The sequence below is a fragment of the Melopsittacus undulatus genome, chromosome 5 (genome assembly GCF_012275295.1).
Source record: "Melopsittacus undulatus isolate bMelUnd1 chromosome 5, bMelUnd1.mat.Z, whole genome shotgun sequence".
Taxonomy (NCBI): domain Eukaryota; kingdom Metazoa; phylum Chordata; class Aves; order Psittaciformes; family Psittaculidae; genus Melopsittacus; species Melopsittacus undulatus.
Window position 1 is genome coordinate 70,222,957 of NC_047531.1, and position 15,506 is coordinate 70,238,462.

General features: G+C 38.7%; 1 protein-coding gene across 1 annotated transcript in view; it reads left to right on the top strand.

Moving 5' to 3' along the window:
* TMTC2 (transmembrane O-mannosyltransferase targeting cadherins 2) overlaps positions 1-15,506 on the top strand; it is a 251,891-nt gene that overhangs the window by 93,595 nt on the left and 142,790 nt on the right. Inside the window, exon 2 of the mRNA XM_034063127.1 lies at positions 5,965-6,535. Within this exon, the coding sequence (XP_033919018.1) occupies positions 5,965-6,535 (571 nt within the window). The remainder of the gene's footprint in view (positions 1-5,964; positions 6,536-15,506) is intronic.

Below are 15,506 nucleotides of genomic sequence, written 5' to 3' on the forward strand. Positions count from 1 at the left end.
ATCAGGGAAGTCTCACACAAGAAAGTTTTGGAAGTAAAACACTTAACAGTCTTGTTACTTGTAATTCCTATTTGTTCTATTACAAGACTGATGCTGACTATGAAATTACTGTTGTAGGACACTAATAGTTCAAAAATGAGAAATGATAATATTATTTGTTAATATATTCTCCTGAGACCTGTGATAACAATGTATTGAGTTAATAGTTTTCACTAGCAGTTACGTAGGATAGGAATATTATATTAAAAATACGTATTTTCTTCAGTGTTTGAGCTTTGAAATTCATGCATTCATACAGTTCTGTACAACTAGGAAAGGAACAAACTATTGGCAGAAATTAACTAAACACTGGTTTATTAGAACTTTATTTCCCTTTTGTGATGCTAGCTTTTCCTTTAATTTAAAATACAATTGTTAATTTAAAATAGATGTTTCCTTCAGTCTGTTTGGTATGTATAGTCTTGTTCTCAGAGCCTAGCTATCAACTCAGAATCCTATATATTACTTAGTTAGTTGTTACCCAGTATTTCTCATCTGAAAATAGCTGAGTTATTAGCTGTTCATAGGAGATTCACTTAAGAAAATTTGTTCTGAAGACAAACTGGAAGCTACAGTTTGAAGCCCAGAGGATGCACAGTATTTTGTAACCTTGCAGGTGTCCCTACTTGATATACAATATAGGGATCTGTTGTTTTGAGAAGTGGGCATGGATAAAATTTTCCTGCCTGCTGGATTTGCAGATAAATTCCACTTTCACAACTGTTGAGAGGGAATTAACTTTAATACAGAATGTGTAAGACATAATTGCCGCCAGAAATGTATTGGAATGGCAAATAGTTCCCTTGACTCTATAATTAAACATTTAATGAATGTTTTTTCATGTACTTCTGCTTAATACTTTATTAAGATATCTTTATGTACTAGATAGTATTTTATGATTTTTCTTTAGGCTGTTCAATACAGGCTACATGTATATTGTATTCTGTAGGCAAATATGAGAATTGTCCAAACTATGACAAGATCTAGTTGCCTGCTTTCTGACCCTGCACCTGCCTGACAGATAGCCTGTAAGTAGTTTGGAGGGTTGGCTCAGCTGTATATTTTGGGTATGTGAAACTATTTCTACTTCAAAAAGTAGGTTCTGGCTGTGTTTTCACGCTTGTTTTCTATACAAGTAACATAAAATCTTGAAAGCATCCTTAGGATCCTTAAGATCTGCCATAAAAATAGTGTGCTTTCACTTTGCTATTTGTCAAAAAGGAGTAAATGAATAACATTCAGAAGTGATATTGGGGAAAAACAATGAAGAACCTCTAAGTAGACTTGCAAGTCCATCACTGCCTAGCTATTTTATGTGGGAGAGGGCTGGTCAATGGCTTCCTGTGTGCACGTTTGGGAGTTCTCCTTTTTCTTTAAAATATGTTCTCTACTTCAAATGCTGATGTTCATTTTCAGCATATGGGGACCATTAGCAATATTGAAGCTGGACATAAGACTTAACGCGTTAAATCACTTTAGAATGTCGCATCTGTTTTTTTGCCCTAGTGTTAACACCTGGATCAGTTTAGCACTAGCGCAGCAGTTTAGGACATATATAGCTGTTAATTGTAAAAACATCTGGGATTTTTGTGTGTATGCATGTGCATGTGTGAACTGCTGGATCTCTGGCATTTTTGAGTTTGATGGAAAAAATCCCACTGAATTGTGCTAAAGGTGTGTGTCCATTTAGGCAAGTAAGTAGTTTGTGGCAGAAGACAGAATGATTCTTTTGACTGGGTTACTTATGATTTTGCCTTAACAGCTTTTACCTATCTTCAGATCTCCATTTCTGAAGAATTGATTGCTGACCCTGATTCTTTCCTTCCCTCCTCAAACCCGTCCATTTGTTGTACATTGAAGAAGATATCCCACGCTCCTGGGATGAGTGAAGTGGGCAGGCATTAAAAATTAAAGCAAGCAAGTTCCCCGACTGAGTCTGCAACCCTTATCTGAGGCTGGTTGAAAGTAAAAATGCCAGTTGTGTTGGAGCTTTGAAAAATGACTTTCCCTGGTGACCCACTGCCTTTTAGCAAGATCAGAGTTTACAGCTCTGTTTAAGAGTGATGAGTGCAGTTGGAGAGTTTCTCTTGTTATGCCCATTAGCAAGATTGGACTAATCTGCAGGATGTAACCTGAAGGTAAACTGTGACTGAAGGAGAAGACAAGGCTAATAAGGCGTTTTGTAGCTTCTTTCATCCCAGAGCCTTTCCTGGAGCCAGCAATTAATATTATTTTCTATCTGTGGAGAGCCCAGGTTCCTGCCAGCACGGGAGGCTTTACAAAAGACACATCAGCACTACCTGCCAGGCCACAAAGAGGGGCAGCTTTTAAAACTGCTGTTGAAATTGGCAGCTAAGCATCAATACTGCAGTGGAGTTAGCAGCTTGTTAATTCAGTAAGTAAAGAAAAACAGGGCCTTGCCCCAGCAAGGAGCAGGCAATCCCCGTGTGTGTGTTTTGGGGCACCCGGTGTCGGCCACCTCACTGGGGACAGGCCAAGATGTGGGCCTGGCTTAGGGGCACCCATTGCAGGACAGGGCTGTGGGGAGCTGGAGAGTGGCCCTGCTGTGGTGTCCCTGAGGCAGGGGCTGATGGCCTTGGGGGGCAGAAATAGGGCTGTGGGCAAGGTGGGGGAGCCCCAGGGAGGAGGGTCAGGGCTTGTTAGTGCCCTCAGGGCCTCAATATGAACAATTTAGTACTGTTTATTTTTATTCTTTTACTTTATTAGATACAGAGCTTGCATTTCTCTCCCCTTCACAGAGATGAACATTTCACCTCATGTTTATCTTGCCAGTGCTATTAGACAGCCGGCTGGAGATGCAGATGGGCATGGCCCCAGGCGGTTTTGCATGGACTCTGTTGGTCCTACAGTAATGGTGTCCAGGGTGTTGTCCTAGTGTTACTGAGACCTTATTGACTTTTACTTTTGAGGGCAAAAACACAAAGAGCTGCCTGGCTCTGGTATCTCAGGTGCTCATAATCTTGAATCCTCCTGCGCAGCCAAGTCTGCTGTTGGCCAAGTTGTGTTTTTTCTTATATTTTATAACGTGAAACAGAGTAGTTGTTGACTAGTATGTGAGACTTCTTTGCTGCAGGATGTCTAGCTTCGCTCTTGTATTATGCTTTTCTACTATTCCAAACCATTCGCTAGACTTTTTTTTTTTGGTTTTTTTTTTTGGTTGCTTTTTTTTTTGTGGTTTTGGTGGGTTTTTTTTTAACATTTAGCAAAAAATCACGAAAAGGGCTTTTAGCTTTATTTAAAATTTTAACTCGTAGAGAATACAATGTTTGACCTGACTGAATGGCTGAGTAAGTTGGAATTGCCAGCTGTATTTCTCATGCTGACTGACAGGTACCACAATCGGTTGCTTTTATACATACTAGAAACTAAGAGTAATTCATAATTGCCGGCTGAAATGCATACTCAAATACAGGGTGATCAATACTGTATCTTCAAGGCTTCCTTTTGATTTTTTTTTAGATTTTATATATTTTTAATCAAACCAGGACTGAACAGGGACTGATCAGGGTTGCATCAGATTTTTTGCTAAGTCTGTATATAACATTTGACTGAATTAATGTCTTCAGAATGTGCAGTAGGTTTCTTGATGATTTGGAGAAAAATTGGTTTACTTTTGGTGGGGAATATGAGTCCAATATGAGTACGTGCTGCATGAAAATCATTGGCTTAGAGGAAGAGGGCTGGTCTCTTAGCAAGTGCAGCAGCATAGTATGGAAGTATTTTACACAGGTTTTTTTTGTTTGTTTTGTTTGTTTTATTTTTTAATGGTTGCTTGGCTTCATGTATTGGAAATGGCCACATTTGCAAAAGATATAATAAGAGCTACCATTTCCTGAGAATGTCCTAGTGCTCTACCTAGGCTTTTTGTAGCTGAATGCAGTTGGGGCAGTTGTGCTGGTAATATTACTGCCACTTAGTTTTCTTAGTATTTCCCCAAGAAACAAATGCTTTTGCAGTTCAAGTTGTCAACTCTAAATCCTGACATCTGATTGTCATTCTTAGTGTTTGGGAATCTGTAGTCTAACGTAATACGTTTCTCTCAGAGAAAGGACTCTTTCTAGCCCAACACCTGCTTTATTCTTGCTACATTCCTAGTTTTCTGATAGTGGTTCTGGTAGTGATTCTACAAACTGAAACCACAAACAGAGGAATTAGATTTCAGGAAAGGCCTACACAGAAGGATGAGATAAATATTGTGAAAACAAAGTTCTTGTTTTCTTCCAATATTCTTTTGTGATTGGACTAAAATGAGAAAAATGTGTGTGGGGTTGGGAAAACAAATGCAAGCAACCCAATCCATGGCATGAGCAGAAGTCAAAATGAAAATTTTCAAGTATTGTAGAAAGCATCATTAGATCTTTAAAGGACTTAATCTGACCTCTCCATAACCTCCATATGCTCAGAGACAAAAGGACATGCTGAGAGGAAGCGTGTCTGAAAGCATTACAGCAATGTGCTCCGGACAATGGAAATGCTGAGCTGCATGGTATTTAGAGTATTTGTGTGGAGGTTCTGTGGCATATCAGTGTTTGAGCATTTTTCTTTATAGAACAAGACAACATTCCTGAAACCAATACTATAAAATAAAACAAGAAGGGATTTGAATACACGTTCCAGAGGAATGTAGAATGTGAGGGGAGTCTTGGAGTATGAATGAGAGTAGTGCATTTCAAATGCAGGCCTGAGTTACATTTCACACAATTCTTTTTCTTTTTTCTCCCTCGTGTGAATTGAAAAATTGTTACTTATGGGGAAGATATTTATTGGAAACACAGAAAGAGGGAACGAGTAAAGAATTCGATATAAATCATCTCTCGTTTAGTATTTTTAATTGAGGGGACTTGAGCTGGCTAGATTCTTAATTATCCTCGTAAAATAAATGCTAAACGAGTTAAGCTCAATGGTAATAACAATGCATCTTTAAAGAATTGCTTAAATATAACTTTGCTTATGAAGGCAAGTAACTAATTAAATTCCAGTCATCTTTTTTGCACTAAGCAGGTCTCACACCTTCTCCCACAGCATAAATTTTAAATGCAAATGATTGGATTTGTACAAACACTATACGAGACAGATTTTTACAGTACTGAATTAGACATGGAGACTGCTAATGGCTGGCACAAGTCCTTGCCAGGGTGGTTGGAAACATAAATGCTGAAAGCTGCAGCACTTTTTTTCCCAGTCAAGCTGACACAGACTTGAATTCATAAGCTACTACAACCTAAAAATGTTTTCTTTTTCCTCATTTGTAAATACAAGAAATGTAAAGGAAGGTTTATTTTCATCTGTAAAATATTCTGCTGTCTGCCTCCAGCAAGGTGTTAGCAGAAAATATTGTCAGCTAAAATATGTATAGACAGCTGTGGGAGTACCCTGTTCAGCACCAGAGATTTACATGCTCCTACCAACTGCCGTATTTATTGTTCATCCATGTCAGTGAGATTCATTCCAACATCTAAATTAAAATTTCAGTATAAAAGGCCAGTTGGGGGTTTTAGGACTGAATTAGTGGAGAATCTGTTGTTTCAACAATAGTGTTTGTCAGTTTTTCATATTTCTTTTACATTTTAATTATAACTCATCAAATCTTAACTGGTTACTCCTGGATTAGACTCAGAAGAATGTCACTGAAGGGTGTTCTAATATAATGGAAGCAGCGTAACATCTGTTTTCTTTAAAAAACATCTTTTTTTTAAAAGCCAATTTATGTGGAAATTTTGCTTCAGTGGGAAGTCAATAGATACGTAGTTTTTTAACACCTCCTGTAAAAATTCAAAACTTAAATTAAAACAGCACCAAAGCAATGCCATTCTTTCTTCTGGTAGCAGTGTGATTACATTTTCACAGCCTTTCATTTGTACCCTTTTCTTCTGTTGAAATTAAGTTTTTATTTTTCTTTTGTAGTCGAGCTATCAAGACAAACCAGGACCTTCTGCCTGAGACGCCGTGGACCCATATCTTCTACAATGACTTCTGGGGGACACTGCTCACTCACAGTGGGAGCCACAAGTCCTACAGACCTCTCTGCACACTCTCCTTCCGTATTAACCATGCTGTTGGAGGGATGGACCCATGGGGCTACCACCTTGTAAATGTCTTGTTACATGCTGCAGTCACAGGCCTTTTCACAAACTTCTCCAGGATCCTGTTTGGGGATGGGTACTGGACCTTGATAGCAGGCCTGCTGTTTGCGTCTCATCCGATCCACACAGAAGCTGTAGCAGGGATCGTAGGGAGGGCAGACATTGGAGCCTGTCTCTTCTTTCTGCTTTCTCTGATGTGTTATGTGAAGCACTGCTCAACCAGAGGTTCCTCACCAAGTACATGGGGCTGGATCTTGGGAACAGGGCTGTGTGCAGGATGCAGCATGCTGTGGAAGGAGCAAGGAGTAACTGTTCTGGCCATTTCAGCAGTGTATGATATCTTTGTATTTCATCGACTGAAAATGCACCAGATCATTCCTGCTTTATACAAGGTGAGTTGTCTTACTCCATAAGCTATTCATAAGGCCTCAATCACTGTTAAACAGGTGCTAAATGAGTTTTCAAGTACACAATAATTCTTAGTAGTTTCGTCAACTTCCCAAAATAAGCACAGATGTCTAATGCTGAAAGAACATTTAAAACAGTTTAGTATGGGGTTTTTACATTTTGTTTAAACAATGTGTTATTATCCATTGCTCTTACTTGACACTGGGGATGTATCTTTTTTCAGTTGCTTTCCTTGCTTCCAGCAGCTCCCTCCTCATTCTGTTTACTGTTGAGCACTGGATATCTGGCTGCTTTTTGCAAAGAATTCATTCATGCTCTTATCCTCTTGTATCTTGCAAACTCAGCTTAGTTTGGTGGGGCATGCAAGTGCAGCAGCTGATATAATCTACAGGCTCCCTGAGGCAAAGATAGAGCTCTTATTGTTCTAGTTTAACAGATGCATAAGACCTGGGCACATGCCTTTGGCATGTATTTTTTTTCCCCCTAGTCAGAGCTATGACTCAGATGTATTATTGTCTTAATAAAATGACTGTTTCTCATTTTTTAACTTCTTGCCCAAGAGCAAACAAGTAGAATAAGCAAACAAACAAGCCCACCAAAATCCCCTAACTTCCTTCTCCCAAAACTGCATGTATTTTACTGGCATCAAGATACTCCCAGTTGAAATCAAATCTCATTTACACCAGTTGCTGTACAAATGAGTAAGCTTAGTATATATAATTTTAATTTCAATGAAATAGCTTTCTTTCAGAAAAATACTGATTTAACAAAAGGAAAATGTTTCATAGGGATGCATGTTGTTGCATTTTTCAGTAAAATGTAACCAAGAAAGGCAATAATAAAAAAAGGGCTTTACAACCTATTTATTAGTACTTGTCTGTATAGTGTTTTGTACTCCAACTTTGCATGGCCTCTGCCTTTAGCATTGCAGTTTCCTGTTCCCAGGCACTCCATGTGAAGTAAAGGAGAGAAATACAAGCCTTTTGTAAGGATAATCACTGTAAATTCAAAATAAATAAAGGCAGGTGCATCAAAGAGGAACAGAAGTAACACCCTGAAAATTAGTTTCAGTCTTCCAGAGAGCTTCACACTTTGATGCAAACATCCTAGGGCAATAAAAGCATTACGATTTGCCTAAATAAGATACTGAAAAGAATTATTTTAGTCCACTGCCTTCTTTTCAGCCAGTATTTTGTGAAGTACTACCATGGTGTTTATATTTCCTTTGGTCTTTTGAGTTTTAGCCTTTGACATAAAATAATGTTTAGAGAATGTTCAGGTTATTAAGACTATTTTTGGCCCCCTGCATCTGAAGGCTGACAACTGTTTTCAGAGGATGCTATTTAGTTGGTATCAGTGGATAAATTGAGAATGGCCAATGAATTTGGAGTTAAGAAATTTTGAGTTTGATTGCAGTATGTTTGACAAGTCTTCACCAGGAGGGTAAGTTAGGTGCTGTCCTGTTAATTTGAAATTACTTTTTTTATTTATTTTCAAATGATTTCAAGGTGATTGCACTGAAAGACTGGCATTTTAAAATATTATCTTTTCTCTTCTAAAGACACTAGGAAGAACAGAGCAAACTTCTTACTGAAAACTTTGTTTTTATTTCAGTTCTGTGTGTTTATACATACTGTGATAAAGACAAGTGTTGGAGTTTTTTGTTTGTTTGCTTTTTGAATTCTGTGTTTAAAATAATCAAAAGAAAACCCCGAAGTGTGTAGCCCATGGTTTAATTTTTGCTTTATGCAGAATTAAAGCACAGACTCAAACAAAAATGAAAAAGCTTTCAACTCTGCATCTCTTTTGGATCATTGAGTGTTGCCTTTCTCATGCTGCTGCTTTGACCTCAAGTAAAATGTGTACCTAGTAGGAACTGACAAATCCTTTCTTCCTAGAACAAACTGTAAAATCTCCTTAAGCAAGCAACTTTTGGATTAATGGGTTTGTTTATTTTTTTCTTTAATGTTGTTGCTTACACTTTTTCTTGCTTGAAAAGGCTTTCCTTTATTGCAAATTGTGTGAGAGCAAAGCAGCCATATACAGATGACTCATTCTGTGTTATCCAACTCTCTTGAGCATTTTGAAAACTGCAGTGCAGTTTCAACCAAAACAAAAAACCTCCCACCAAACCCAGAAAACAAACCCCCATCTTGTGAGAGAACTCTTTATTAGAATGTCTAGGCAATTAGGAAAAAAGTGTGTCCATTTACTTGTTTTGGAATTTGTGCTTTGTGTTTTCCCAATGTAAATACTGGGGGAGGATGACTGTAGGAGAAAGGGGGGATAAGACACCAAGAAGGACAGTCTAGAAAACAGTTGTGGTTTCTTGTAGTGCATTGGAGGGGAAAATGGTAGAATGGAGCTAAGGAAGAAAGGAAAATGTTTTTAAGAGGTGGTTGGCTGAAATCTGTACTAAATAAGTAACCAGTATTGATATGAAACTGAATGCTTGGAAAGGGAACCATAGAAAGGAGCTATCCTTTTTCAACCTACCTAACCTTGAGCTAAACCCTGTGCAGATGACCTAACACAACTGTTTCATAGGCTGTGCAGTAGACTGGAACCGAGAGGAAACTAAGGTAAAAAATAACCATTAAAAATATCCCCAACCTCAGATATACCCCAGATAGATTTTAGGAGTTACTTTAAACCTTAATCAATTCAGTTATATCCAATCCTCATTACTGTCCTACAAACAGCAGTATTTCAAATACTGCTGGAGAAAAACTGAGGTGGAAGGGCAAAAACAAGGAATGGAGAGCAAGGGATTTGAGGAAGTGGGTAGTGAAGGGCCTGGGCTGGCTTGCTGCCAGACTGTGGCTTTTGGTTTCTGTAAGATTTTTCAGAATATATCACTGAGGAAACTGAAACATGATTAATTATGTTTAAAGAGTAGTAAAACCACTGGCTCTTCTTCAGGATGGTCAGTGAAGGATGGACTGCTAAAAGCAGCTTTAAAAACGCTCCAGCAGATGGTAGCTGTTGGTACTGGGGTGACAAGCCTTTTTTTTCCATTTTGTTTTTACCTTTGGGCTGAGTGTCCAATAAATATGAAATGGTGGCTACTACACAAGACCAGTAGTTGCTTACTGAGTTCACGGTTATTGTCATGTGAGTTCTGATTTGTCACATCAAATACATGAGAGCATCCCAGTGCAATCTGAATAGACTGGCAGGACTCCTGAACAAGGCAGCTGCAGAGCAGGACCACCAGCAGAGCAGATGAATATAATCCCTTATTTAGAACCTATTCTTAATGCATTTTTAAAATGTGTATCATAGCTACTTACTAAACTATCCAACTCTTTTCCCTGTCATTTGCGTATTGGTTATTCAGTAGGACTTGGCTGCTGACTTTTTTCCTTTTGCCAAGACTTGTATTCCCGTCTGCCTGTGATGCTCTCACTCTTGCTGGCAAAGTTGTCAGTCTGGACCTCATTTCATTTGGTTAGCTCTATTTTGTTCTGAGTGGCTAAAAAGAATGTATTTGCTGTCTTTAAGTCAGCAGATTTTGATGGAAGTGTATTTATTGTGGTTGTAAATGAGTTGTCTGAAATGAGAGCAATTAAAAAAACTGGTGATTTACTGGAGCAAAACAGTCTTTGTGGAAGAAAGTTAGACTTTTGTTTGATTTTTCAGCATTTTAGACCTTGAGTCATTTGCAGTGTAAGTTCCGTAGCAGGTATGCAGATTGATTGACTTGTCATGTATCATAGGTATCAGATGATTGTACCTGTCAGCAGCTAGACTTGTGCAAATTAAACTACCAAAAGTGTAGGAGTGAGCTGGGGGGGGGGGGGGGGGGGGGGAAACTGGATAAGGGAGAGAGCTGTGATCAAGTTTGTAATTACAGCAAATATGTGAATTCAGAGGCCTAATTCTTTTGTACTTTTAATCTCCAGCTAGAGAGCAGAACCATTAATCAACACTGCAGTACAGAGTCTTCTGTCCAATTAATAGTACAAAGCTAATATAAATCTGTGCTGCCCAACTTTTTTTTTAAAGTGGGAATGGAGCTGGACAACATTAGCAGTTAAAAAGATGGGGCAAATGCATTTAAAGCTCATTTTTAATATAATTGTAATGATAAAATAATTATTGCTCTGTGGTTTATGTGTACAAACTGCCTTACAGAAATAACTAAACCAGATGCATGTTCTACTAATGTTCCATTGCTAAAGTACAGTAACGTTTTACCGGCTCAACATATAGTTAGTACAGGGAGTTATACTAAACCTTGCTTTTACCATCACTTATTTGATTAAAATCTCCCTCTGGGAGGTCTGTCTCACATGTGGGATTAGTTATTGATATCTATAGCTTAACGTGAACCACAACTTGGATTGCAGGATGCATTATCTAACCTTCTGTGCTATTATAGCAGTATTGGTTTTGTAAAAAGCAAGTTTATTGGAGGCCTATATTTTAACTGAGGTAGTGATGTAAACCTGGGGCCTCCATGGATGACATGGTGAACCACCAAACCAAGTTTTATAAAACACTGCTTTCTTTTATGGTCTTGGATCAGCCTTACTTGTGAGGGATATGTATGATTCCTGCTGGGTATTAGATAAAGCTGCTGATTTTTCAGAACACTCTAAACTTGAAATAAGCCACTTTAGACATTCTTTACTCTTTGAAGTTGCTACTTTTAGAACTACTGTGCTTTGGAAAGCAATTTCAGAATAAAATGCTGCTCTTGATTTAAATTTACAGTTTTATCCTTCACGTGTGAGGAGCTTGAAAGCCTTAGCACCACAGTAGTTGGTCTTGCTGGTTTTTCACCTGTTCTCCATCTATAAGTTATGCTATTTTGCAAGTGTTTTATCACCATTTAAAATGTAGCTTGATGTTTTATTTTCTATCTGTTTTCTACAATCAAAAGGATTATGTTTAAACTTACCCACAGGCCTGGGTATTTTGGCAGATCTGTAACCTGTAAGCGTTATTTTGTAAATTATTTCTAACAAACGTTTGAGTGGGTATCATCCAGCCTTAGTCCTGTGTGTTTGAAACACAGTTTTTAAACTGCTAGGGCAGCAGCTGCTCCCTCACAGGACAGATTAATTCCTAGAGTCAGATATTTAGTAACCAGTCTTTTCCTTGAGACTACTTTTGTGGATTTAAAAATAATAAATAGATTGCAGCTTCAGAACATGACCTTACCTCTCACAGGTTCATATTGTCTAACAAAAGCTGCATATTCAAGTGTGGTAAGCTGTTAAATGTTGCCTTTGTGGTCTTGGTAACCTTTAGTGCTTTGAGAGCTGTAGAAAAGGTTGGGAGCTACATTGCCAGCTGGGGCCCAGGTTGTTCCCTAGCTGTGACCTCTCATTCTGCGGTGGTCAGCTGGGGGTTAATTTTTCTGGCAGCTGTAAGGCTGTACAAGATTGTAGAAGTGCTGAAATGAATGTGCCTGCACATACATTGCTTCTGTTTGCGGATGAGCCAGCCTGGTGCTTTTCACTCTGCTGGATGGCAGCAGCATGAGGCCTGTATAGTCTTGACCATCGCTCCTCTTCCCCCCAGTAGATATTTCCTAGACAAAAGAAGCTTTTTGCAATTTACTTCTTTCTTAACAATTTCCAGTGCTAATACTGCTGTTTCCTGTAGTTCCCACAGCTCCTTGCTGCTTTTCTTTTTTGATCCTGAAATAAGAAAAGCAAGATTAGCCTCTATTATCTTTCTTCACAGAGATGTGATCTGCTGCAGGTCTCTGTAATGTCAGTGGAGTGGTACTGAATTGGACATCAATATGTATAAATAGCTGTTGTTTCCTGAAAATATTTTCGTGGGATGATTTAAACCACTGAAACAGATCACATAGGACAGAAGTACAGCATCCTAAGGCTAATTTAGCAAATCAAATGAGGAATCATAAGCTATCTTGCTGAAATCACTAGCTTAAAATGGATTATATTTTAATATTAAATCTTTAATTACTACTAAAATCTGCATTATGTTTGTCTATCCAACTGAAGTCTACAGTGATGTTTTGGAGCCTGTATTTGAGCATGCCTCTCTGGAAAGATGGAAAAGACAAAGGGTTCTTTAATAATGAGTAAGTAAATAAAAAAAAAATAAAAGAGAAACTTCTCATATTTACTGAGATTGTGAACACATATAGAACCTTCAATTTAATAGAGAGGTTAGTTTGCTAAAGAAAAGTTGTCACTGTCTTCAGTGTTGCATAAGCTTTATGCTGCATGGTAGCATGCAGATGATGCTGTGTTCTTCCATTCTTCCCTTTCATGGTTTAACCCCAACTGACAATAAAACCGCATACAGCCATTCACTCGTTCTCTCTGAAGTGGGACGAGGGAGAGAATCAGAAGCGTAAAAGTAAAGAAAACTCCTGTGTTCAGATACAGACAGTTTAACAGGTAAAGCAAAAGCTGCACAAAGTAAGGAATTAATTCAGCACTTCCTATCGGCAGGCAGGTGTTTGGTCATCTCCAGGAATGCTGAGCTCCATCAGATGTAACAGTTACTTGGGAAGACAAATGCCATCACTCTGAATTCCCCCCCCCCCCCCCCCCCCTCCCCCCCTTCCTTCTTCTTACCCAGGCTTTATCTGCTGAGCACGATATCATATGGTGTGGAATATCCCTTTGGTCAGTTGGGGTCAGCTGTCTTGCCTGTGTCCCCTTCCAGCCTCTTGTGCACCCCCAGCATGCTCACTAGTGTGATGGGGTGGGGTGAGGAGCAGAAAAGGCCTTGACTCTGTGTGAGCACTCCTCAGCAATGACTAAAGCATCCCTGAATTGTAAACACAGTTTCCAGCACGATCTGAACATAGCCCCATACCAGCTAGTATGAAGAGTATTGACTATATCCCAGCCAAACCCAGCACATTTTCACCTGACTTAAAAGGGATCTCTTTGAGGCAAAGAGTAAAAAAGCTTCCAGGGGCTTTGCACAGTTGGTGTTAGCACTTATTTTTCATTCTGAGGTTACATGCCAATTGCTAACATCAAGAACAGTGTGACTTTTTCATGGTGGCGTTTAATTACAGGGCATTGGTGGGTTGCTACTTTCCAGTTTACAAAACCTCTGCAAGTAATATGAATCCAACAGTGTTTTTCTCCTAGCTTTTAATGTTTTCAAAATATTTAAGGAATCAAATGAAAGCACCAAAATTACCCTAGCGTGTAACAACTGTTTCAGAACATTAGGAACATTTGCAGGTGTTGGTTGTTTTTTTTTTTAATCTTGGTGATTTCTTTAGCTGCTGAATTGAATAAGCTTTGTAAAACTGTTCTCTTAACAGCTAGCAATTTTCTTTTTTTAAAATATCAGTATCTTTGGAACAATATATTTTATACTGATATAAGGGGACCTGAGTACTTGTGAACTTTGAGGGATAAGAAATATATGTAGCTCTGGCTATCTTCAATTTTCCATTTGTTAACGAGCTGGAAAACCATGACCCCTTCTAGCTCTGCTTCTGCCGTGAGTCAGTTGTCTGGGCATTGGCTACAAAATGGGAAAAACAACACACAGTGGTAAAGCTAAGTGTCACTGTAATGAGTTCAACATCTCCTGGTGTAATTCCTTTCATGTCGATTTGCTTTGGGAGTTACCCCTTTCTACTTAAATCTGATTTGGTGTCTTGGTTAAAATGCACAAGTTCATGACTGTAATCACCAAGTATGTACTGGGTTTGTTAAATGCCACACAGAAAGTTTATACCTGCACCTTGCATACAGATGTTCAATCATGGATACTTTGTTTAGCCTTCTAATGTCTTGTTCGAGCACCTAAATGTCCTGATTTGATGCAGTGATGAATGCTTGTAGCTCCTAGTGAGCTTTACTGAATGAACCCTTTCTGCTTTGTCAGTCACAGCTAAATAGCAAGCTAGACTGCTCCCAGCAGTCAGGACACACTGTAGTAGTGTCAGAAAAGATAAACCTATGTCCCCAGTCAGGATCACATAGTTTAGGGAGCATTTGCAGCTTCTGGATGCTCTGAGTTCTTACAGCAGTGCATTACAGCACCTTTGGGAAAGATAACGCTGCTGAGAGCATGTGAAGATCAGGCTCCTGATTTTTTGAGTGTCTTAACTGTAGTCACCTAAGTTTCAGAACTGTAGTGCTCAGAAAGCATTGCAGACTATTCGGTAGAACTGTATTTTCAAAGACAGTTATCTTCCTGGAGTCCTACCCAAGAGAGAGCCATCCCTGGTTAGCATGAGCTCTGATTCCAGAGCTGGGAGAACATCTTTTGAAGGAGCCATAAACCCAGAGCCATGAGGGAAACTTCTCTTGGTATTGCATTTAATTTTGAATTTCCTGGCTTATGCTTATTTTTATTTAAGTCATAATGATTTAATGATTACTTGCACACTCTTTCCAAGCTGAGTGATTCTAAACATTCAGCTATGTAGACAGTTACAGTATTAAAAAGGAGGAAAACACACAACTGTATGAGATTTACAGTGGAAACAGCTAGTTGTGATAGAAGGCAGCAAACATTTTCTGGCATATTTACTGGGGGAACTGAACAATATTTGGTACATATGCCTGTATTTCTTTTTCCATCTGCAATGTGGATTAGGAATGTGAAGGGAAGGAACCCAGGCTTGCAATCCTGTAGCTGACTTTATGGGTTAGTTGGTAGGAGGTAAATTTCTAGCCTCACTAACCTTGAATGTCTCTTAGAAAAGAGAAGAATCCCCTTATGATGCAGATAGTCAATACTGGGAGGAGGGGGAAACAAAATATTTTTGTTCCTATGTTTCTAGGAAACAAATTGAAAATGCACATGAGGAAATTATGTTAAAATTATCCAGAAGTTTTTTGGGGGAGGGGAAAGAGAATTTGTGTACCTGGTTCTTAAATGCAAGGTAGAACATATGTGCCTTTTTATGATCAGAATGGTAAGAGTTTCAGACACATACACAGATTACTTCTAAGGCTGTAGATTTGATTGGGTTGTGCAAAAGTCAGA